The 25,323-nt window shown below is 40.8% G+C and overlaps 1 protein-coding gene across 2 annotated transcripts in view; it reads right to left on the bottom strand.

The window, feature by feature from the left end:
- SCFD2 (sec1 family domain containing 2) overlaps positions 1-25,323 on the bottom strand; it is a 641,446-nt gene that overhangs the window by 495,171 nt on the left and 120,952 nt on the right. For both annotated transcript variants that reach the window (XM_029587632.1, XM_029587640.1), the window contains exon 4: positions 23,350-23,525. In XM_029587632.1, coding sequence (XP_029443492.1) covers positions 23,350-23,525 — 176 coding nt within the window. The remainder of the gene's footprint in view (positions 1-23,349; positions 23,526-25,323) is intronic.

Genomic DNA, 25,323 nt, shown 5'->3' with positions numbered 1-25,323 from the left:
CACGGACATACCTGCTTAGTGCACCAGGAACTGGGTACCCCTCTGACTTTTGCAAGAGCTCCTTTCTTCCTTTGCCAATCCAGCAGCAGTTTTAAATGTACTCTGGCCCCTTCTTGTTTGTCTTCTGGAACTTCTCAGCAGTAAGATCTTCAATGTCATCAATGGCCTTTTTGTGAAATTGATCAAAGCGAGGTTTGTGGGGTGGCCTAGGAGACGTGGTGGGCAGGAGAGCAGCTTCCTGGAAAGCAGCAGCTCTAGAAGTGGCAGTCCGGACTATCAGACTCGCAGCTGCGCTGGCTGCTGTCAAGCAACTTGGAGTACAAAAGTTCCTAGTGTTTCCATAAGAGGCCTGGTATTCTTCAGTAAAGGACTACAAGCAAGGATGCCAATTGCTGCTGCTGCTTAGAAGCAGACCCATGTGGTTTTTTTTCATTTCTTTTTAATAGAAATTTCAGCACTCACCCAATAATCTAAGGTCTACTGACTCAGAGAAGGAAGCTAGGTCAGAAGAAGACAAGAATCACGGGGACAGTTTGAACAAACATGGCAGCCAGACATGAACGCACATAATGTAGAGGCAGACAGAAGCAGGGGCTGCTATGGGTATAGAACTTGGTACGGAAAATAAATGCATAAATTAATAAATAAAAGAGGATGACAAAGCCAGACGTCAGGCTTAAGAGGCATCAGATCCATTGGCCTCCCCACCCCTTCCCATTATTGCAGGACAAGCTAGGCAAATGGCCCAGACTATCGTGATCATAGGCAGCATAGGTTGGGGTCAGGGGTCATATGGCTACAGCGGGCACCGTATGTGGGGGGCACGGCTGGAGGACCCACAGTGATGGCCATGGTATGACATCAGCTGCTGAAGACAGGGCTCTTCTTCTTTAACTTTTTGGCAATCTATAATTCATTTTACCATGCAAAGGCTTCTGCTATAGAAAACAAATGCCTGCTTGAAGAGTACATAAAACCTTCCACTCAGCTTTTACATTACTACATCTTCAGTGTTCCAACTGAATATGTTTCGCAATAAATTAACAGAAACGCAGGAAGTAAGGAAAACAGAGTAGTATGTACAGAGCATAACTGAAACAATAAAACAAACATGCACCTATGAACATTTTTTTTTTTTAATTTAATAAGGTGCAATATTTCTGAATTGCTCAGAATCCAAACAGTTTTATATTCCCAGCAGGGAGGGTAGCAAGCTCTCAATTTCAGCTAACAGGCTAAGATGGCAACTTTTAAACCAGTGTGTGGGCGCCTATGTGCATGCATTCGTTGGCTCGCCCACAGGGACGCGGCCATTTTATAACATACATGCATATATGCGCATGTTATAAAATAGCTTGATCGCGTACAAATGCTGCTTCTACCGCATAAGTGTGGTAGCATTTTCCCGGTTTGTTCCCAGTTCACCCAGGTAAGGAATAGAATTTCCAAACCTCTCTAGTTTAATAGCCTCCCTGCTCCCCGCTAGCCTTGACCCTTTAAACCATGCCGATCTATTTATCTTTATTTTATAACTTGCACGTCATCTATAGCAGAAGTAAAGTTATGCAGCAGGGAACCCTGGAGCGCGTACGTGTTAATTTAAAGTTGAACTCCAGGAACGCACATGGCCTGCCCAGACCGCACCCATACTCTACCCCTTTTTTGTAACTTTGTGGACGAAGCAGGAGATATGCATGAATTTGGCCGACTTTTACAATCTGCTCGGCGTGCGCCAGCCCGACGAGTGCGTAGCTCCTGGTTTTGGCACGCGTCAGGCTTTTAAATTTAATCTGTAATAGACCATCCCTATTCGTAATGGCTCAGACCTTAGGGAAAAATCAGAGAAACAATTGACTTTTTTTTTTTTAACAGAATGTTTTAGTCTTCCTGCTTTTGATGACGCTTGGGTACAAAACCAGCACAGGATCTGAACTGTGAGCTGAAGATGGTCCTTTTCTTGGCCTTTTTACAGATTGAGAACATGTAAATATGGGGTTTAGTGCCCTGTCACTCAATTGGTATCATATGCATAATTTTGTTTTTGAGTGTGCAAATGTATGTGCACAAAAAAATCTAACGGATGAAACAAGTGGGTGGCTGACGTATCTTGTAAAACTAAGGCAACTTAACACAGTGTTTCTCAACTCTGTCCTCAAATACCCCTTAGCCATGATATCCATATCATGGCAATGAACGTGTATACAAATCTCTCTCTAGCATATTCACTGTGGATATCCTAAATACCGGATTGGTTAGGGGATATTTGAGGACCAGGCTGTATACCAATGCCTTAAGATACAATACTCTGTTTTTTTATTTACAGCTAGAGTTTCTCTAGATCACAAGAGTATATTTTCTTCAAAACATCTTACTAAAAAAAAAAATGTCAATAAGAAAATGCCAAGAACAGTATACATCTTAGAGGCTAATAGTTCATAAAGCTTTGATTAATATTCAAGTTCCATTTTCCTCAGTGTAAGTTTTTGACTGCATCAAAGGGTGTGCAGTTGCTTATATTTTCTACTGTGCATGTAACCTTCAAGCTGCACATTGTTCTCAGTCCCCCTAGGACAAAGAAAGGAGACAACTATTTGCACTAAAGTGGATACTCCAAAAAGCACAAAGGAGAATTCCTGTGGTTGAAAAAAACTGGGGAGGTGCGAGAACAAAATCTGGCAGTTTTTAAGCACTTAAGTGAAAACACAGCTGCCATTTAAATCTCTTTCTATTCACTTGGAATCCTAATAAAATATAGGATATGGGATTTAACTGAACAAGGGAAAATATGACCAAGTACACCTCTCAACGGAGACCTACATTTTGTCCAAAATTGTTATGTAGGGAAGTGAACTTAATGTTAATCATAAAAGCTGTGTGTATTTTAAGCATTTTATTCTGTGTACTGTTCTGTGCATTTTATTATTGGAACATGCTTTTTTTTTTTTTATAATAAAGCATCTGAACTGGCAGATGGAAACAAACAGAGAACTTAGAAAAGTCTTGTCCTAAAGCAAAATTTATGACTATTGTGTCCTAAGTTATAAATATCATTTTGATTTACTCTACCAGTCCTGTGGAAAAAGATGGAATTTGTGTTTTATTGTGTATCTTTAAAGGTGGAAGATTTCAAGATTAGCTTTTTTTCTCACTAACTAGTTAAAGAAAATACTATTTCTTTTATAAGATTTGCCATCTTTTGCTTTCAAAGTGGAATGCCTATCAAATTATGGAAGATAAATTATTTTGGGGCAAACACAGCACCAAATGCAAGTCTGCCAACATTGTATGCCACATTCTTCATTTGGTAGTGGCATAACATACCTATCTGTCGCAGTCTCACTCCATTAATTTGTCTACACAAGATGTTCTGTCTCAGGGACTCTTTTTATGTGTATAAACAAGCTGATTCATGAACGTGCACTACTGCATTACTATGCAGCATTTATCATGGCTCCCATCATTTTCAAGGAGACAATTTAATATTTAGATTCCAACTTTTCTGTCTAATGCACAGTTCAAAGCAGATTACACAATCAGATAAAATCAAGTAAAAAGAAAAAGTTACAACTGAACTCAAAGAGGTTGATATTCAAAGGCATTTATCTGAATAACTCAAAAATTAATCAGATAAATGATGATATATACATTTTTTTTTTTTTAATATCATCGCCACTTATCCAGATAAATAGGAAGCGTTTCAGTTGCATTCCTGGATGCTCCAAACAACTTAGTCCAAGATTTATCAATTTGCTGTAAATATCGCATGCAATAGAAAAAGGGGCATGTTTTATGGTAATAGCCTAATTATCGCAATGTGTGCTAACGTACTTTGCGGAAATACCTACATAATTGCATTTTCCTACCTGCAAAGTGCTCATTGCACCACTGGGAAGAGAGAGAGATTGAAAGTATCTACAAGGCCCTTGCAGTAGTTAGCTTTTTATCTCTCTATAGGAGGCCCACCTAGTAACTCGAGGTGAGGTTTAGGAAGTAGTTTAGGGGTTAGTGGCCACTTTTACATGCAGAGCGAGACGTACAAACAGAACAGTGCACTCTTGTGAAGATTTGATGTCCTTGGGAGTGAGGAAACTCGCACAACGATGAGATTTGTACAATGTTCTCTCAACCTGCTTATTATGGTGCCACCCCCAGAGGCTTGCTCTCTCTCCCCCTCCCCTCAGCTCAGGCCCTTCTCCTACCCTCCTCCCACATCTCAGGCCCTTCCCCTATTCTCCTCCCACATCTCAGGCCCTTCCTTCACTCTCCTCCACATCTCAGGCCCTTCCCCAGCCTAAAAATGTCCAAAACGGAATTTGTGAAAAAATTGCAAATTGCGTTATGGGCATAACGCACGATATCACACAGCTTAATGCAGTTGAAAAAGGTATAGTTATTTTCGGCGTTAAAACTATGCGATATTGTGCGTTATGGCTTCGCAAAGTGCAAAGCCAGCTCACTTTTTGTGAAATCCCACCCCCAACTCCTCCCCAATCCCTCACCTTTTAAAAATCTGCATCGCACCATGCCCTATGGCACTTAATGCATGCAATAACGCCATAATGAGATTTGATAAATTACCCTGTTGGTAGGTTAATTAAGATATTTGGAGTTAGCTAAATAAATTCACTGGCTAACTCCAAATAAGTTATTCAGCTAATTTTAGATGAGAGAACGAGATAATTTTCATATTAACTGGCTATATTCAAAGAATATAGCCAGTTAAGTTGAGCCGATGCAGTAAAAATAAAACAAACAAAAAAAAATGGCAGTCTGGTGGCCAGATTCTCCACCCCCTACTATGGTGACAAAAAAAGTGTGCTTGCTGGCCCAAGCTCCCCAGTCCTTCAAAACGTTTAGACCTAAAAAATATATGGGTCAGCTTGGCACCACTCCTTCTCCCTCTCCCCCCAACACTCCCTACTCTGAGTACAAATTTACTTACCTCCGGCCACTGTTCATCCTCTCCCCCACCCCCCACTCCATTAAGCCCACCCTTAAACCTCCTGTCCACTTGCAAACTTCCAAAACCCGATGAGCTGCTGGGCTCACGGTACAGTTCTACCATTCTTGGTGGCATTCAGCATTGCTCTAACAGCTGTGTCAGAGTAATGCTGGAAGTGGTAGGGCAGTACCATGATCCCGGCAGCACACTGTGCTTTGGAGGGGGGATGAGAAGGGGCTGGAAATAAGTAAATATTTTACTAGTCCTGAGGGAGGGGCACTGAGCCAGGCCATATATTTTTTCGGCCTAAATGTTTGGAAGGACTTGGAGGCTGGGTGGGGGAGATTGGCCAGTAGGCCCATTTTTTGTCACTTTGGTTGGGGGGGGGGGGGGGGGAAGAAACAAGAGGATGGGCCGCTAGGAGTGGAGGAGTAGCCTAGTTGATAGAGCAGTGGGCTATGAGCCAGGAGACCAGGATTTGAGTCCTGCTGTCGCTCCTTGTGACCTTGGGCAAGTCACTTTACCCTCCATTGTCTCAGGTATGAACTTAGATTGTAAGCCTTCTGGGGATAGGGAAATACCTACAGTACCTGAATGAAATCCACTTTGAAGCACTGAAAATAATGTGCAAAAAGTGGAATATAAATCTAAATAATAATAAAAGCCTGCTATGCTGCCTTTTTTTTTTACTGCATCAGTGTCACTGAACCAGCTATAGTCTGATTAAGGTTAAATGAGCTGATTTCATATACCAAACTCCTCTAAAACCTAATTGACTATTTGAATATCACCGGTTAGGTTTTAGAGTTATCCTGTTATATTTCATGGATAACTTCATTCAAGGGTATTTACTAGGACATTTTTCCTGCTGAATATCCTTGAATACTTGTCCAATTAACTTGAGCTAGATAATTTTTCCATTTTTTGAAATAGTGCCCTGATAATAAATAAGAAAACAAATCATTTCAACAAGACTGTGGTTTACAGATTAATAAAAAAAAAAATAAAAAAAAAGTGACTGCCCTCACCACAAAATAACTGAAAACAAGACAAGTAGGGCAGAGAAAATCACAAACGTCCAACATTTTTAGATTCAAAAGAAATTTTATTTGTAATAGTACTTTTCTACACATCCATCTTGATACATTGTACTCTGGGAGTCGGTCTGTCTCTCAACGTTTAAACACTTCCAAGATTGGGATGTTGGGTCCCTCTCGAGGCAGTAATATTGTACGAAATACTGTCCATGTCGGGGGACTGTGTAGCCCTTTACAAATATGAAAATATCCAATACATCTAGACTATTACAAATAAAATGTATTTTGAATCTAAAAACAATGGACATTTGAGATTCTCTCTGCCCTACTTGTCTTGTTTATTGATTAATAACATGAATTACAAGAACATAAGAAATTGCCAAGCTGGGTCAGACCAAGGGTCCATCAAGCCCAGCATCCTGTCTCCAACAGAGGCCAAATCAGGCCACAAGAACCTGGCAATTACCCAAACACTAAGAACATCCCATGCTACTGATGCAATTAATAGCAGTGGCTATTCCCTAAGTAAACTGGCCGTTAATGGACTTCTCCTCCAAGAACTTATCCAAACCTTTTTGAACCCAGCTACACTAACTGCACAAACCACATCCTCTGGCAACAAATTCCAGAGCTTTATTGTGCGTTGAGTGAAAAAGAATTTTCTCCGATTAGTTTTAAATGTGCTACTTGCTAACTTCATGGAATGTCCCCTAGTCCTTCTATTATTTGAAAGTGTAAATAACTGATTCACATCTACTCATTCAAGACCTCTCATGATCTTAAAGACCTCTATCATATCCCCCCTCAGCCGTCTCTTCTCCAAGCTGAACAGCCCTAACCTCTTCAGCTTTTCCTCATAGGGGAGCTGTTCCATCCCCTTTATCATTTTGGTTGCCCTTCTCTGTACCTTCTCCATCGCAACTATACCTTTTTTGAGATGCGACGACCAGAATTGTACACAGTATTCAAGGTGCGGTCTTCACCATGGAGCAATACAGAGGCATTATGACACTTTCTGTTTTATTAACCATTCCCTTCCTAATAATTCTTACATTCTGTTTGCTTTTTTGACTGCTGCAGCACTGAGCAGACGATTTTAAAGTATTATCCACTATGATGCCTGGTTGGTAGCTCCTAATATGGAACCTAATATCGCGTAATTACAGCAAGGGTTATTTTTCCCTATAAGCAACACCTTGCCCTTGTCCACATTAAATTTCATCTGCCATTTGGATGCCCAATCTTCCAGTCTTGCAAGGTCCTCCTGTAATATATCACAATCTGCTTGTGATTTAACTACTCTGAATAATTTTGTATCATCTGCAAATTTGATAACCTCACTTGTCGTATTCCTTTCCAGATCATTTATATATATATTGAAAAGCACTGATCCAAGTACAGATCCCTGAGGCACTCCACTGTTTACTCTTTTCCACTGAGAAAATTGACCATTTATTCCTACTCTCTGTTTCCTGTTTTTTAACCAGTTTGTAATCTACGAAAGGACATCGCCTCCTATCCCATAACCTTTTACTTTTCTTATGAGGGACTCTCATGAGGGACTTTGTCAGACGCCTTCTGAAAATCCAAATACACTACATCTACAGGTTTACCTTTATCCACATGTTTATTAACCCCTTCAAAAAATGAAGCAGATTTGTTAGGCAAGACTTCCCTTGGGTAAATCCATGTTGACTGTGTTCCATTAAACCATATCTTTCTATATGCTCTACGATTTTGATCTTGAGAATAGTTTCCACTATTTTTCCTGGCACTGAAGTCAGGCTCACTGGTCTATAGTTACCCGGATCACCCCGGAGCCTTTTTTAAATATTGGGGTTACATTGGCCACCCTCCAGTATTCAGGTACAATGGATGATTTTAATGTGGTAGTGGACTTTAGTAAATTAGCCTCCAAGACTAGTTAGCATTAATTTGGTTGAGTGACTATCTGCAAGACTATATACAAAGAAGATAATGTAAATGTTGAACTGTTTGATTTGATCATGTAGCCATAAAGCATTAATAATATATAATTTCATTACAGGGATTTGTGACTTGCTTTACTACCAGAGTACTCAGAGCAAGGTACAGAATACAGAATAACTAACCAACATAATAGCAACACATCAGCAGGGCTAAAAATAAAAGGCCCGCGCGCATAAAAAATGGGGGTTAGGCGTGCGGCCGGGCCTTGCGCACACCATGCGCATTTTAGAACGAGCCCAGCCACACGTGTAACCCGTTACACACAGAAGTGCTGGACCCTACAAAAGGGGCGGGCTGGGACAGCACCATTCGCTCCTGTCCAGGGGAAACGCACGCTGGCAGCTGCCCAGTGCGCGGAGGTTACGTCTGCTCCTGAGGAGCAATAAGTATAAAAATTTAAAAAATGGGGAAGGTTAGAATTAGTTTAGGTTTCAGGGAGGAGAGGGGAAGAGGGAAGAAGGATAGGGTTAGGGGTAGGATAGATCCCTCCCAGTCTGCTCCTTAATTGGAGAGGACTAGGAGGGAACTTGTCAAAGGCCTCATCGCGTCGCTGCGTGTACTTTAGAATAGTCACCTCCCTGTGCACGGGATGTTAAAATCTGGCGCACATGTGTGAGCGGATATCACATTTTATAACATGCGTGCGCTCACACACAAATGTAATAAAATGATCACCCAATGGCGTGTGAAATGATTAGCAAACACACGGAGGTCATTTTTCTGTATTCCTAAAGCACCGAGAGCAATGATGGATTTTCCTTTTGAACTCACTTACCCCCACTGGGCTCAACAAGCAGATCGAATGGTCTGCTTTCTTTTGTACAGTAATTGACTTTCTCCTGTTCTCCCTGCCCCTCTTTTTCCATCTTTTTTTTTCCCCTTGCCCTCCCCCCATCTCAGTTTTCTCTCCCTTTGGCCCTTCCGTCCCATTCCTTCCCCTTGTTCTTTTCCCTTTCCCTCCTTTTGATTCCCCCTACCTTTTTTTCTGTCTCTTTCCCCCCCCCTCCTCCTCCCTTTTCCATTCTCCCCCACCCTTTGGTTCCGTCCCATGCACTCCCGTCCCTTTTCCCTTTTTTCTCTCCACCCCATCCCACTCCACTGTTTTCACCCCCTCCAATCCCTTCCCCCAGTGTCTGCACCCAGACTGTAAATTCCATTTCCCCATTTTTTCATCATTTTTAGCCCACAATTTTCTACAGATTTATCACCACCTTTTACTCAGATCCTTGTTTGCATGAAATGTTGTTGGTTCCACTCTCATATTCCCCGGGTTTTTCCCTAACACATTCATAGAACACAGTACTACAATATTTTCTTAGATTTTGTGTTTATTTTCTCATTCTTTATATACACTACCAACATGAACATTTTTTGTTTCACCGGGTGTCTGCACTCTAATTCAGTCTCTGGGTTATTCCTCTAGCCTACATGGGCCCTGACGGCAACAGCTTAGCCACACCCCCTTCTTTTGCATTCTTTTTTCTTGTTTAAACCAGATACTGTTCAGCGCTTACCTCTAGCTCTGAGCCAGGGCAGTTCCAGTTTTATACTACTGCATACTTGAAAGGCACTACATTTACATGCAAGTATGTACTTCCCAGTTTTGGTTCCCCCAGTTTTCCTCCTGTTATTGATTTCAATATACTCTTTGGGTTTCAGGCATCTCTCGATGCACAGTTCGTCTCACCCTGTGTCCCTTGATTTTCTCTCTTTGTAGGAGCTGCAGCAATTTCGTCCGTATTTCTCTCACTGTCATTGTGTTTTCTGATTCAATAATCTTAATAGTACAAAATAGAACGGTGTTCTACTAATTGTAAGTTCATTCCAGTTTCAATTTGCTCCATTTTTCAACTGTTATTGGTCCTCTGAAATTTTATTATAACTCAAGTGATTATAACTTAAGTGGTTTTTAATTTTAGGTAATTGGTTATACCTCCTTTCCAAGGATAGCCCTTCAAATATTATCCTTCAAACATTTCTTTTGTTTAGTTGTATTTAATGGAGTATGTATTTCTTTTTTGTCTTTTACATTTAACAGTTGCCTCTGTTACCCTGCCACCCTTCCAATGGTCCTGACACTTGTTAACATAATTCTGTTTTCACAGAGACTTCCTTCAAGAGTGTAATGCCATTGATATTATACTACATGTAATTTGTCACTCCCGATGCAGCCCTAGCGAAACACGTTTCCGTGTCGGGGGACTGACATCTCAATAAAGATTTGGCATCTTGGAATTATTGAACTTCTCTTATTTAATTGCTTGTTCAGGGTTTCTCGATATGGACCATTGTAACCTATTTCTGATAAAATGATCACATCCATGTGCAAGCGCTGGGAACCGCGCGCACATGGACGCATGCGCAGATCTTTTAAAATCGACCTTTAAACCATGGGTAAGGAGAGATTGACAAAATCATGTATCAATATTAAAGCAGTAGAGACAAGGCATCAGAGGATAACAACAGCTAACACCCAAACACTGAGATGATAGAGTGAGAGTATATAATAAAAAAAACAAAAAACACTCGTACATAGAAGTTAAGTAATATTGATTGTACAGAATAGATCAGTAGAACCCTGATAGTGCAAGGTGCCCTAGTTTGTTAGAATTTCCATGAAAGTTCTTGGCTAACATGGGTAAGATTGATGGAAGAACCAATTCTGTCAGGCAATGAAATGTCAGTGTGTCAGTGGCTATTAGGCCTTTCTTGAGAAAGAGTTTTAGTCTACAGATGAAGATGGAGAAAGTTTGCTTACAGGTTCAGGTCAGCTTTGAATTTTTAAGAGCAGGTAAATGCAGGAATGCCTTGTTTTTGGATCTCAGTCTGCAAGACGTTTTGTAGTGAGATGGGGTGATCCTTCATATAGAGTGAGCCTTGGTCATTTAGCAATTTAAAGGCAACTGAACCCAGAAAAACACTAGCAAGCAGTGTTGGTACATGAGGACTGAACAAACATGGTCCCTACAGCCAGAGTAGGATAGCATCTATGTTGCAGCATTCTACATTAACTAAACATTTTAATCACTTTTATGGGAGACCCACAAAGAGTGCATGTTGCAGAAATCTAATCGAGATAGGATATATATTCACTCACAGTACAGTTTTAAACTAGAATTTTTTTTCCTTAAATTCAAGTGAAATATAAAAATAAAGAGATGTATGGCATTTTTAAAAATGTGCCTCTAGAATCTCTAATTCGAATATGGGACAGTATCAGTGTCAGTTTTTACTTAACATGACTGCCCTTCCTGTACCTTTACCAAAAACATGCCAACTTTCTGAGGATGAATTTTGCGACAAATATGGTTTCATGCAAGTCACTTGTAGACCCATTACATATGCAGGTTTTTGTGGAGAAAAATAGTATATTAAGTTCAAACTGGTTGTTCTCATTCTGTTAAAATCAGGATCAACCTGTGAAACTGGAAAGAATAGTAATAAAAATCACTCATTCTAAAAATCAGGTAACACACTGCAAGCTTAATGTAATAATTCACAGTATCAATTACAAGTAAATAATAATGCATGGCAGCTATGAGTATGTCAGTTATCCAAGTGACACAATCATGGTCTGCGGAGTTTAACTTAATTTTAAGTAACTGGAACCTACTGTATTTGTTCATTGAATGAATCAGAGCTGTCAGCATTTTCAGTTTGGAAGATATCAGGTAACACTACATTTCATAACTATTTTATGTAGAAAAGTAAAAAAAAAAAAAAAGTTGCTCCTTTCTTCCACTCTTTTGCTGAGTTTGTATAGACTGCTCAGTTCATCGGAAAAATGTAGTCATTTCATTGGTATAATTTTTCTCCTGTAGAGAAGCGAAAAATCCCTGCAAATGCCATTTGATCATTCTTTTACACTCCAGTTACTTTTAACTTACATTTTTTTCAGCAGACTAGAAAAGCAAGAAAAATGAAATAATTCCGGCCTTCAAGAATAATTTGATACCCAGGCAAAAATGCAGGAATGCCAAACAAAAATGTTTATGTATCTTGCATTCTCTGTGTAAGAAAATACTCCAAAATGTCTGATATTAATTTGCATCTCCAGCAACAACAACATTCTAAAGTGATTTCAGGTTATCTGTTAAAAAAGAGCTCTTTTCTCATTGCTCTTTGCCTCTTCCTCGCTTACTAAGGCACTTCACGTACTGTACGCAGTATTTCGGGAGCACGTATCAAACAGAATCATCAGGTGCATTCTTTCAGAATAAGATTCTTTACGTCAAATATAGCTTTATTTGACAATCTGTTGGTGTCAACCAGTACATTATTCAATGCATTAAATATAATGGAAAATGCATTTGAATGTGTTATTCATGTCTGAGAAAACACTAGATGATGCTAAGCCTGGTCAGTGTCCTAGTCCAAACGTGCCAGATCACGTCTGCATTTAATAATCACTTTGTTAACTTTAGAATTGTTATGCATCAAGACATATCTGATAACCCATTGGAAGAGACTATCACAATGACTGACAAATATGAGAGAGACAGGACCAGTCTTTCATTCGCAATCTCAGTCTGTGGTTTCATAAATTTGATATAACTTGACCTGCAATAGCCCCCCAAAATATTATTTTAAATTGACAAACTTGTTCTTCCTGAGAGGGGAAAGAAAAATTCGATCAATGCTTTCCGATGCATGTGAAAATACTTATTTGTATAGCCAATAATTTGTATCTTGTTTAGAATATCATAACAATGTCATAAATCACTCTACGGGCTCCAATGCACTTTTCTGCAGGTAGGAGCCACCAACAAGGTAAGGTAAAGAAAATAGACTCACAATGTTTGTGGCCATTATCGATACATAAAGAACATCAGATCAGAGATAGTGATTTCTGGTTCTCACATCTACCAGAAAATACTGTGTCCTAGATGTTTCCTCTTTTCTTCCTACCTACCATCTTCACCACCACCATCTCCTACTTTCTTTCCCTAGGTAGCATCGCTTTTCTACCTTAAGTTTGATTGTGTATCCTTTCCCTCCTTTTCTGCACCAAGCTCTAGCTTTTCCTCTCTCCACAGGTCCAATGCCCAGGATCCATACCAGGGAAAATTGCTGGGCTTGACCCAGCGTCTCTGGGAGAGTTTCCAAAATTTTTGGAACACAGCAGCAGCACAGGAAGCACTTTGGTTTCTTGCACTGCTGCTCCTCCTCCTGCCACAACCTGTTTGTCCAGGGCACATCCTGAGAACCAAAAGGCCATTGGAGGAAGTGGGAGAAGCAAATGCAGGAGCCAAAATCTTTCCCACCTGCTCGTTCCCATTTTGAACTTTCTTTAGTGCAGATGCAGTACTGCGCAGCGACTACAGCAGCAGAAAAAAAACAAAAAAGCAAACGGGGGAAGGAGACACAAATGAGAGGATTAGAAATTGCACAGTTGAGAGAAGAGAAGTTAAGGAGAGAAGGACAGAGACACAACTAAGAGGGAAGAGCAAAGACACAGCAGAAAGAGAAGGTCAGATATATGTACAGAGCTAACAGGGAGGGAGAGGGGGCTGCAGAACTAAGGCAGGCAACGAGAAAAAGGAAAGAGAATAAGGATGGAACATCAGACAGTGCTGCACCACTTCTGAGAGAAAAAGCTGGGGCTGTGAAAAGACATGGGAGGATGAGAAAGGACAAAGATGGTGGTAGGAAGTGAGGTAAAATGTAGCAAAGAGAGGAAGATGGACTTTTTTCAGTGCTTTCTGGTATAGATAATAGATACAGCCAATGCCATCACCAACGTAGACCATGTCCTGTTTTCATCTGTGTCTTTTGTTGGTGGAGAGCTTCATGCCAGATAGATGAATGAGGGATCCCTATTTATGTGGACTTACCACATACCTTTTCATTTGTAGCTCAAAGTGAGTTACATTTGGCACATCAGGTAATGAAATGCAGAGTATGGAAGAAAAGATTGAACAACAGATTTCTCGTACAGGTCTTCTGAATACAATTAGTGGGGACAAATGTTTATTCTAGGATAATTTTACAGTTCATCGTTTGTTCTAGGAGAATTTACCTGCAGAAATTTAAAAAAAGGTTTGGTGTGTGTTGGTTGTAGTTGCTAAAATAATATAGATAAACTAGATAAACTATGTTGTACCATACACTGCTAGTGTCTTCTTACGTGTAAACTGCATATAAACATTCTAGTGAATGCTAACTTTGTTGGTATCTATCTGCTGGAAAGGTACATCATCATCATCTGCATGGCAATTTCTAGAACTGACATGTATAACAGAAAACAATATATTTTCTACTCCCAACCTCACCCTAAAGTTTCCGAGAGTACTCAGCTCTTCCTCTCCCGCCTTATTACTCTTTTCTCTTTCATCCTTTTGATCTGTCTCTGAATCTCTCTCTCTCCCTTGCTTTCTATTTCTCAGCCTCTTTGCTCTCTCTCTCGCCTCCTTCCCCCCCCCCCACCCGTTCTTTCACTGTAACCCCTTGATCACAATCTTCATGTCCTCCATTTCTCTCTCTTGCTCTTCTGCAGCCCTCTGCACCCACCTTCCCATACAATGGTCCCTGCCTCACTCTCCCCACTACTACACTGTAAGCAAGAAGTGCTTCCCTCAAGGGCTGTTGCTTCTGTCTCCTCCTGCAGCCTATTAGATATTAAAACTCTCTCTGACAACCAAGAGGCCATTAGAAGAGGCAGGAGCAGCAGCACTTGAAAGAAGCACCTCCTGCTTCCCAAGTCCTACAGCTACTCACACTATAAGTGGTGGTACCATCACCAGTGAGTCACTGGCAAATTCTTAATTTACAGTCTCTAGTAGCATGCTGCCAACTAGATATTTTATACCTATATTACTGATGCAATTTGACTAGATTACTTTTCTATCAAATTATTGTATTCTACAGCTCTATTCTTAACTGCACATATCATGTGTTACAGAATATGTTTTGTATACCACGTGCAAATGCAACATATTTCTGCCTTTTCAAGACAGAAGACAATATCTGCACCTATTCAGATTTCATTCAATGTATGTTTCATGACTAAGAGCAGATTCACGAGACGTATGAACAGCACAGTAGACTGAGGTGAAGATTTGATGTCACTTGGAGTGAGGAAATTTCTACTATGTTATCTTGCCCTGGCTTGATGGTACCCTGTTATAGAGTCCATCACGCAAGGGTGAGAGAACATAGCAGAAATCTCATCTTTGTGAAACTCTCCTCACTCCAAATGACATTAAATCTTCACCCTGGTGTACTGTGCTGTTCGTACGTCTCACTCCATATCTAAAACTGGTCCCTAAACCACCACTAATACCTCACCTCAAGCTGTTAGTTGGCCCTCCTATAAGATACAAACAGTTGACTATTATGAAGGCCTTATAAGTAGTCTCTCTCTCACTCCACAAGCTGCAAAATAGAAGTATCACGGGGTGTGAAAAGTTTACCGCACCACGCAGTACTACCTATGTGAAGCGCTATGTTAGTGCACAGTGCGGTAATTCCAAAATTACCCTAAACACGCCCCCTTTTCTTACCGCGGGCATTATGCATGCATTATTATAGCATTCTGATGAATCTAGGGGTTAGAGAGAAGAGTAGGGTCTGCATACATTATTGATGGAACCAATATGTTCTGTGCCAGTGTGAGTGTCTTTTCTCTAGATTATTACTTTGCTTTGCACTTGGACTCATGAGTGTCCACTGAGTGCCATCTTTTTTTTTTTAATGTTTTCAGATTGCTCTGGACCTCACACCATGCAGTTGCTACATCTCAGAGGGTCAAAACAGGGCATCTTGGGTTCTGGGAAGCAAAATTTAAGGGAGCAAGGATGCCCTATTAGAGAACCATTATGGACATAAAGATCCAGAGGACCAGAAATGATTTAGCCAGCAAGTGTTTGCTTATGTATATCTGTCATTGTCCAACACGGCACTTTGCCTATCTGCAAGTCTCTATTTTTGTGGTGTTTGTCTCTGTCTGGCATACAGGTGTGCTAACTGTTGTGTCCTTATCTTATTTGTGTGTCACTTAAGTCCAACTCTTCTATACAGTATGCTCCCTTTTTCTGCTGCTCTGTTGTGCCTGTACATGCGCAATAGGTACAGTCCTATGTTGCATGGAAAGGAAAGGCACATGGGGTTTTTTACATTCCTTGAAAAGTGTATGCCATATGATTATTATGATTATCATTATTTATATAGCACTACCACATGTATGCAGAACTTTACAGATATATATATTAGGAAATCCTCCCTTATTGAAACTTACAATCTAACAAAGACAGACATGAAACACAGATAGACTAGTCAAATAAGAAGTCCAGAGCTAGGATAGTGGGTGGAGTCTAACTGAAGACAGGGACCACTTTCCTTTTCCATAATTAAAGTCAATTAGTAGGAAATCTGTGCCCTATATAAGAAATGCAAAGTAAGGGGTGGGTGACTAAGGGAGGGAAGCAACACACAAAAAAAACCTTCCCTTATCACCCAAGATGAGACTTCTCTTTTGAGTGCTATTCTTGGTAAAGGCTCTCTTGGTGCTGGTCTGGTGTTTTTTGGGCGGCTACATGGTACATCTTCTCTCATCATTGCATGCTGCTGCCTTTACATTTTATGAGAAATGGTTATCGCCTTGTATCTAACTTTCTTCCCATTTCTTTCTCTTTTGCCTTATTCCCAGCATGTAGTAGCCACTCTAAAGATATTTTCCACTCCAGGCATGCCTCCAGTGGATGCATGCATCCATAAATTGCCTTAGGTTTGCTCTGGAGGGAAAGAGATAATCCCTTTTGAAGGTGTAGCACAATGTGCTACCTTCTTTCCTGTTTTTCACCTGCTGCTTTCTTTACTATCTGTGAGCCATGCGGAGTATTCTTTTCTTGTTTTTCCGCCTGCACTTTCATCCTGCTGCTCTGTCCTTAGGAGAAAGAGGAGGTTTTGAAGAATAAGCAGTAAAATGAGTTAGGCTTAGATGAGAACAGCAGCTATGCAATTTAACTTTAAAAAAAAAAAAAAAATTATACCAGCTCCAGTACTAAAGCATATAGTATATTATACCAGCTCCTCTGTATTACATACTGAAGAAGTTCTTGAGAGAAAGATTGAAGTGTTATCTGAAAAGAGAGAAGAAACGCAATGCACACAGAATTTCCAGATCAGTAACCAAAGGAAAAAGCTCATGGTGACGGGTGAAATGGATAACAAAACTCAACTAAAGTCACAAAAGGAGTTCAGAAAAAGCAGTAACCTGAACGAGAAAAGCTGGAAAGCTATGAGCACAACTGCTCATAGTTTGAGCAATAAAATCCCAGATCTGCAAGCCCTAATGGTGGAGGCAGACTTGAATGTTGTTGCTGTCATGGAGACATGGTTCACAGAATCACATGATTGGGATATGGCAATACCGGGCTATAACTTGTTAAGGAAGGACAGAGAGGATAGGAAAGGGGGAAGAGTGGTTCTTTATGTCACAAACAATATCCAAGTATCTGAGCTGCAAGGAAGATGGGGCAATGAAGAAGCACTATGGGCCGACCTAAAAAAAGATGATGGGGCATCCATTTATATTGGAGTGGTTTACAGGCCTCCAAATCAAAAGGAAGAGCATGACAGAGATCTGGTTGAAGACATCCAAAAGATGGGAAAGAAGGGAGAAGTGGTGATTGTTGGAGATTTTAATCTGCCGGATGTAGAATGGGGAATCCCTTCTGCAGAATCTAACAGTATTAGAGAAATAGTGGATGCCCTGCAAGGGGCTTTGTTCAAACAAATGGTAATGGAACCCACGAGAGACGGAGCTATACTCAATTTAGTGCTCACTAATGAAGATAATGTCTCTGATGTCCAGGTGGGCACCTACCTCAGCACCAGTGATCATCAAATAGTATGGTTTCATATCACACAAAGGTTACGAAGAAGAAGCACGAAGGCCCAAGTTTTGCAGTTCAAAAACACAGATTTTGATGAAATGGGGAAGTACCTGGAGGAAGAACTAGAAGGCTGGGAGAATGAGAGAGATGTGGAACAACAGTGGACCAAACTAAAAGGAGCAATTACCAAGGCAACTAATCTATATGTTAGAAAAGTAAAGAAAAGCAAAAAAAAAAAGAAACCTATCTGGTTCTCAAAGGAGATGTCTGACAAAATAAAGGCTAAAAGAACAGTGTTCAAGAAACATAAAAGATCCCAAAGGGAGGAGCACAAAAAAGAATATCTGGTGGAACTGAGGGAGACAAATAAAGTAATCAAGAAGGCAGAAAGCCAAGCGGAAAAAGGATTGCCGAAGAGGTAAAGCGAGGTGACAAAACATTTTTCAGATACATCAGAGAAAGGAGAAAAGTCCAAAGTGGTATAGTGAAATTGAAAGGTGGAAAAGATCAATATGTGGAGAGAGACGAAGAAATGGCAGAAATATTAAACAAATACTTCAGTTTGCTGTTCACTAAAGGGGACCCTGGAGAAGGACCATTGCTAGTTAACAAGAAACCGGAAGGGAGTGGAGTAGATGTAACTCCATTTACAGTAGAGAATGTATGGGAAGAACTGGGGAAACTGAAAGTGGAAAAAGCCATGGGGCCTGATGAGGTTCATCCCAGAATATTGAAGGAGCTCAGAGATGTGCTGGTGGCTCCGCTGAGTGACCTGTTCAATAGAGTGGTGCCGAGTGATTGGAGAAGAGAGATGGTGGTCCCGCTTCACAAGAGTGGAAGCAGAGAGGAGGCTGGCAACTACAGACCGGTTAGCCTCACCTCGGTGGTGGGAAAAGTAATGGAGTCGCTGCTGAAAGGAAGAATAGTGAACTATCTACAGTCGGGAGAATTGCTGGATCAGAGGCAGCATGGATTCACCAGGGGAAGATCCTGTCAGACAAATCTGATTGACTTTTTTGAATGGGTGACTAGGGAATTGGATAGAGGAAGATTACTCAATGTCATCTACTTGGATTTCAGCAAAGCTTTTGATACGGTCCCGCACAGGAGGCTGGTGAGTAAAATGAGAAGCTTAGGAGTGAGTGCCGAGGTGGTGGCCTGGATTGCAAACTGGTTGATGGACAGAAGACAATGTGTAATGGTAAATGGAACTTACTCTGAAGAGAGAGCGGTGTTGAGCGGATTGCCGCAAGGATCAGTGTTGGGACCGGTCCTGTTCAATATCTATGTGAGCGACATAGCGGACGAGATAGAAGGTAAGGTTTGTCTTTTTGCGGATGACACTAAGATCTGCAACAGAATGGACACGCCAGAAGGAGTGGAGAGAATGAGACGGGATTTAAGGAAGCTGGAAGAGTGGTCAAATATACGGCAGCTGAGATTCAATGCCAAGAAGTGCAAAGTCATGCATATTGGGTGCAGAAATCCGAAAGAACTGTATTCGATGGGGGTTGAAGGGCTGATGTGCACGGAGCAGGAGAGACACCTTGGGGTGATAGTTTCAAACGATCTGAAGTCAGGGAAACAATGTGACAAGGCAATAGCTAAAGCCAGAAGAATATTGGGCTGCATAGAGAGAGGAATATCGAGTAAGAAAAGGGAATTGATTATCCCCTTGTTCGGGGCCTTGGTGAGGCCTCACCTGGAGTACTGTGCTCAGTTCTGGAGACCGTATCTCCGAAGGGACAGAGACAAGATGGAAGCGGTCCAGAGAATGGCAACCAAAAAGGTGGAGGGTCTTCATCGAATGACTTATGAGGAGAGACTGAAGAATCTAAATATGTACACCATGGAGGAAAGGAGGAACAGAGGTGATATGATACAGATGTTCAGATACTTGAAAGGTTTAAATGATCCAAAGACAACGACAAACCTTTTCCGTTGGAAAAAAATCAGCAGAACCAGGGGTCACGATTTGAGGTTCCAAGGAGGAAGACTCAGAACCAATGTCAGGAAGTATTTCTTCATGGAGAGGGTGGTGGATGCCTGGAATGCCCTTCCGGAGGAAATGATGAAGACCAAAACTGTGAAGGACTTCAAAGGGGCGTGGGATAAACACTGTGGGGCGGATTTTAAAAGGCCCGTGCGCGTAAATCCTTCTGGATTAATGCGCGCAGGGCCCTCATGCACCGGCGCACCTATTTTGCATAGGCCGCCGGCACGCGTAAAGCCCCGGGACGCGCGAAAGTCCCGGGGCTTTCGAAAAGGGGCAGGAGGAGGCGTGTCCGGGGCGTTCCCGAAATGACTTGGCGTTTCGGGGGCGGGCCTGGGGGCGAGGCGCCGGCCGGGGGCGTGGCCGAGGCCTCCGGACCAGCCCCCGGGACCAGAAGACGGAATGGGGCTGCCGGCCGGCGCGCGCAAAGTTAGGGGGGAGTTTAGATAGGGCCGGGGGGTGGGTTAGGTAGGGGAAGGGAGGGGAAGGTGGGGGGAGGGCGAAGGAAAGTTCCCTCCGAGGCCGCTCCGAAATCGGAGCGGCCTCGGAGGGAACAGGCAGCGTGCGCAGGTTGCACAAATGTGCACCTCCTCACGCGCGCCGTACTTTTTAAAGATCTACCCCTGTGGATCCATAAAGTCAAGAAGATGTGAATGAAGAGAGGGTGGCTTGCAGGAAAGACAGCTACTACCTGGAGAAAATACCCTTATTCAATAAAACATACATACGGTTAATGTGACTCCAACATTGCTCTATGCTTCAACGGCAAGAGGAAATGTGGAAAAAAGGATTTGCATTCACAAAAAAGCGGGGAGTAGCTTGCTTGTTACGGCAGTTACTACCCCAAACCAAACAAGCCTGATACTTCACTTTCAATGCATATCCATATCCATATCCAGTGTAGCTCTCTACTTCAACAGCAGGGGGGAATGAAGAAAAGATGATTTTATATTCAGACAACAACCAACAAGGACTGAATTACACAGTCTGGGTAAACACATAAGCATGGGTGTAGATTGCTTGTTACAACGGTTAATACCCCGAATCAATTAAGCCTGATACTTCACTTTCAATACATATCCAAAGAAGCTCTCTGCTTCACCGGCAGGGGGGAACGAAGAAAAGTGGATTTATATTCAGATAACAACCAACAAGGACTGAATTGCACAGGCTGGGTAAACAAATATGCGTGGGAGTAACTTGCTTATTGCGGCGGTTACTACCCCGAATCAATTAAGCCTGATACTTCACTTTCAATACATATCCAAAGAAGCTCTCTGCTTCACCGGCAGGGGGGAACGAAGAAAAGTGGATTTATATTCAGATAACAACCAACAAGGACTGAATTGCACAGGCTGGGTAAACAAATATGCGTGGGAGTAACTTGCTTATTGCGGCGGTTACTACCCCTAACCAATTAAGCTAGATACTTCACTTAGAAGCAGTTCCAGCACTGCTCTCTACATTAATGGCGGGGGTGGAAGGGAAATAGAACCAAAGGTTACATTAATGGCGGGGGTGGAAAGGAAATAGAACCAAATGGTTACTAAAGGCCAAGAGTAACAGATACATATGAGAGATTAAAAAAAAGAAAAAGTGTGAAAGCTTGCTGGGCAGACTGGATGGGCCATTTGGTCTTCTTCTGCCGTCATTTCTATGTTTCTATTATATTACAAACTGAAATGCCTGTACAGACATTAGGTGACAAGCGTGAAACATGTGGATCACTGCAAATATATAGATTAAACCAAATATATATACATCCAAAATGCAGAGAAGTATCACTGACCACATCAATATAGTTGTCATTTTCAGTTTTTAATACAGTAATGTAGTGCCATGTGAGTCCACTTAGATATACAGAAATTATAGTCAATCAACAAGTTGTAGGCAATGCTTTTTTACTGGATTAATTTAATAAATTTGTGATGAGCTTTTGAGAGTTATACTCTTTTCATCGGGTCATTGCAAAATGAAGTAAGGATGATGATGATGATGTCATCTGAATATTCATGTAAACAATATTAATTGAAAATTACCCCATCAAAATCAGCTACACATCAGTAAGACCCTGGTCTGCAAATCCATGTGCTAGTTCAATCTGCCACTTTAAAAACTGGTATAATTATGCTATTCTAGTTCTCAAGTATGATGAGAGTTTCAGGTCTCCTTAATCAAGCAGGCAAGCACTGAGCTAGCATTCCATAGCTTAACAATATATTCCAGATGGGAAACGATACTTAACTGATGCACTTCTGTGCTAAAATTTGAGAATCTTTTTCTGATGGTGTTACTTCATCCCTTAATTTATTATTTTGTATTGGATCATACAACTTTTGTCTCACCATTATCATCATTTTTATTAAAAAATGATTTAAAAATGGAAGGACCATTATACTGCAAATATACGACATTCTTCAATTGATTGAAAGTTTCTGTGTAAGTTATTAGTGACCAGAACTTTTAAAATATCTTTTTAATTTTTCTGACATCTATAATTTCCCCAATATGTGTTTGGTTTATGGGCTTTTTTATTTCATCTCTCTAAGTAGGATAATGCTATTAAGTTATTTTACTAGTTTACAGCTTTATTTATAACCTTTAAAAAAATTCCTACATTCGGTATCATATTACGTTTTAACAATTCAAAAGTTCCCGATTCTTCTCTGAACCTAAAATTCTATGCACGCTTAGGTAAGTCATTTTATCTCCCTGTGAAAGCAAGTTGTCTTAATCTGACTTTTGTAGTTAACAAGTATTGAAATAAAGAGCCTGTTTTTCATTTTAGCAGGGTAGGAAACTATTTTATTTTAAAGAATTCATTATACAATTCTGCAATATTCTTAACAATAAGATGGTAACTTTGAAACGGACGTGCAGGTACAAATATATACGTGTGTGTGGTCACACACCCAGAGAAGCAGCAATTTTATAACATGCACACAAATGACCTGACTATAGAATCTGCCGATATTAAATTAGCCTTGTTAGTGCTGGAATTTGGTAGAGACAAAGATAGATAATGATAATATTGTATCCAGCCAAAATCTAAAATGGAATTAAAAAATAAATTACATGAATAAATTATATTCTGTGGTGATGCAGAATTACATGGTGAAAGAAGCAACCTCTACAATCTCACCATGTTTAAAAATGATTTTCTAAGAATACTATTTAATGGCCATTCTTCATCCCCAGTTAAGACCTACCTTGGCCAAAATCAGATTTCAGTTTAGAAGGACTAAAGTATTCTTGATTACCTAGGCAAGGACCCTTTATAATGAAGCCCGGGGACAGCTGAAAGTGTGTTACATTATTTTCTGATTGCAAATTATATGAGCATCTTCAAGTAAAATGGTTACTCCTTTTCTGAAGGTAAAGATTACTGGCCAAGATGAGATCTTTTGAATGGAAATTACATTGTTACCTATAAGTTAGGGACACAAACTGCTATTCAGGTACTGCCTCTAGTATGAATTGTAATTAGCATTAAGACTATGATGTTTTTATATCAAAAGCTAAATAAACGTTTGAAGTACATTGAATATTTACCTGCAACAGTAGCCTTTCAAATGCTAAGAAGTTGTCCCACTTGGCAAACTGAGGGTGCTTTAAAGTCTGGGCTGTAGCTAGACCTAGCTGCAGAAGCCCACAGTGGTTTTCCAAGGCTTTGGTGTTTTTCTTAAAGAGTTGAATGTATGAATTAAGCTGCTCAGGTGTGACTCTACCTATGAAGAGAAAAAACAAAAAGAGCATTCTATAATACAAATATTGTATAGGATAAATTTGAGTAAAGTAATATTTCAACAAGGAGTGTGCGAAGATGTTTCCTTTGTCCACATTGGGGTAGATTTTCAAAGGCTACGCGTGTAACCCGAGAAAATCTGCCCCTGTGCGCGACGAGCCTAATTTGCAAATCTGTCCCCCACGTAATTCTTCATTTCCCCTTTTAAGGGGTGATATATAGTAAATCCTTGATATTAAAGGCAAAGTCTGTTCAGGTATTTTAATGATTTCTAAGAGATACCTCTTCCACATAACCCTTGGTGCAATTAAAGAATTTTTTGGAAAATTTATAAGATGGATATTTTTTGCCCGAACCTGGTTTTCAATGGAAGCCAGTTAGATTTTTAAGTTATTTGGTTACATGTAGCTGGATAACTTTAGGTGAGTATGTTCAGTGGAACTTTTATCCCATTGAATACCTGGGACAAGTTATCTGGCTGCCTTTAGCCAGATAACTTGTCCCCTTTTCCACTTACTAAATATGGACCTCTATGTCTTAAGAGTTTTATTTCTTTACCGGTCAAGTTTCAATAATTTCTTTATTGCTTTTTGAAATCAATTAAATAATTGATTCATTTTATTTTTATGAAGTGTACAACATATATTTCTAAATAGTAGCAACAGATCAATCAGTTATAAACTTGCACAGATTTTATCAATACACAAATCCTACCAGCTAACTAACCCCAGATTACTTAGGATCAGTTCTCTGACCTTCACAACATTATTAGGAATTAGGATCTGTTTTCTTACCACACTGACAAACAGTGATTGAAGCACTGTGCAGGCTCTCTCTTTCTCTCTCTGTATGAGAGAGAAAGAGAGGCTGTGCTAGACGTGAACACAAATGTCATTAGTGTGAGGTACAGGGACTTCAAAGTCAGATGTCTGAAGACTGGTCAAAGGAAATAAGGCAGAGATGCAGGCTGGCACAGAATATCAGGCAGAGATGTAGCATCTTCTGTGAAGGGATCTTCAGTTCGATGAGTCAATGTATTAATCTCTGGTCAGTGTGTGTCTTCAGGAATGCAAGCAGTTTCCACTTGGATACCAGCAGTGGCAATGCTGGTTCCAAGGACATGTCGGTTGGTTGGCTGGGCCTGAGATGGTGGCAGGCTCAGATTATGGCAAGAGCCCTGCGTCTTGCTCCTGCGTTCCACTGGATGGAAGGCAGGATGGTATGGAGGGAGTTCACCTTGAATTTCTCCCATAACAGACGCTTGCATAGTCTTCATAAAAGCAGGACACGTCTCAATCCCCTGACTTCTTGGGAGATAAGAAAACACTAGGAGTGGCAGGTTCTATTGCCCGCTGGCTAAAAAGTGACTCCGTCTCGTGGTGGAGGTGGGTCAAGTGAGACAAATATGGATTAAAGACTAAATACTGATACAGAACAGGGAGACAGAAGACATGCAAATAGTATCCAAACTCCACAGTTTTGAAGACCCAATACTCCTTGGTGATCTTTGATGAAGAGGTGAATTTGTCCACTTACTGGATGATTCGAGGTCTGAGGATAAGACTTGTCAGAAATTTGGACCTGTCTTAGGGTACAGTAATGCTTTAAGCTTACATCTCTCATTTGCTGTCCTTGAGCCGGAAACAGCAGAAGTGCAGATGGGACGCTGAAATTGGCGGAAGGGGTGTCTATATGATGATGGCTACTCAGACCCTGTCCATAAAAACTGAATGGCCTCATGCTGCTCCTTGATTTAGATAATAGTTTCTCTGATTTTATCC

Source organism: Rhinatrema bivittatum, chromosome 1, assembly GCF_901001135.1.
Source record: "Rhinatrema bivittatum chromosome 1, aRhiBiv1.1, whole genome shotgun sequence".
Lineage (NCBI taxonomy): Eukaryota > Metazoa > Chordata > Amphibia > Gymnophiona > Rhinatrematidae > Rhinatrema > Rhinatrema bivittatum.
Note: the sequence above shows the minus strand (reverse complement) of the source record. Positions and strands in the feature narration are given on the sequence as shown.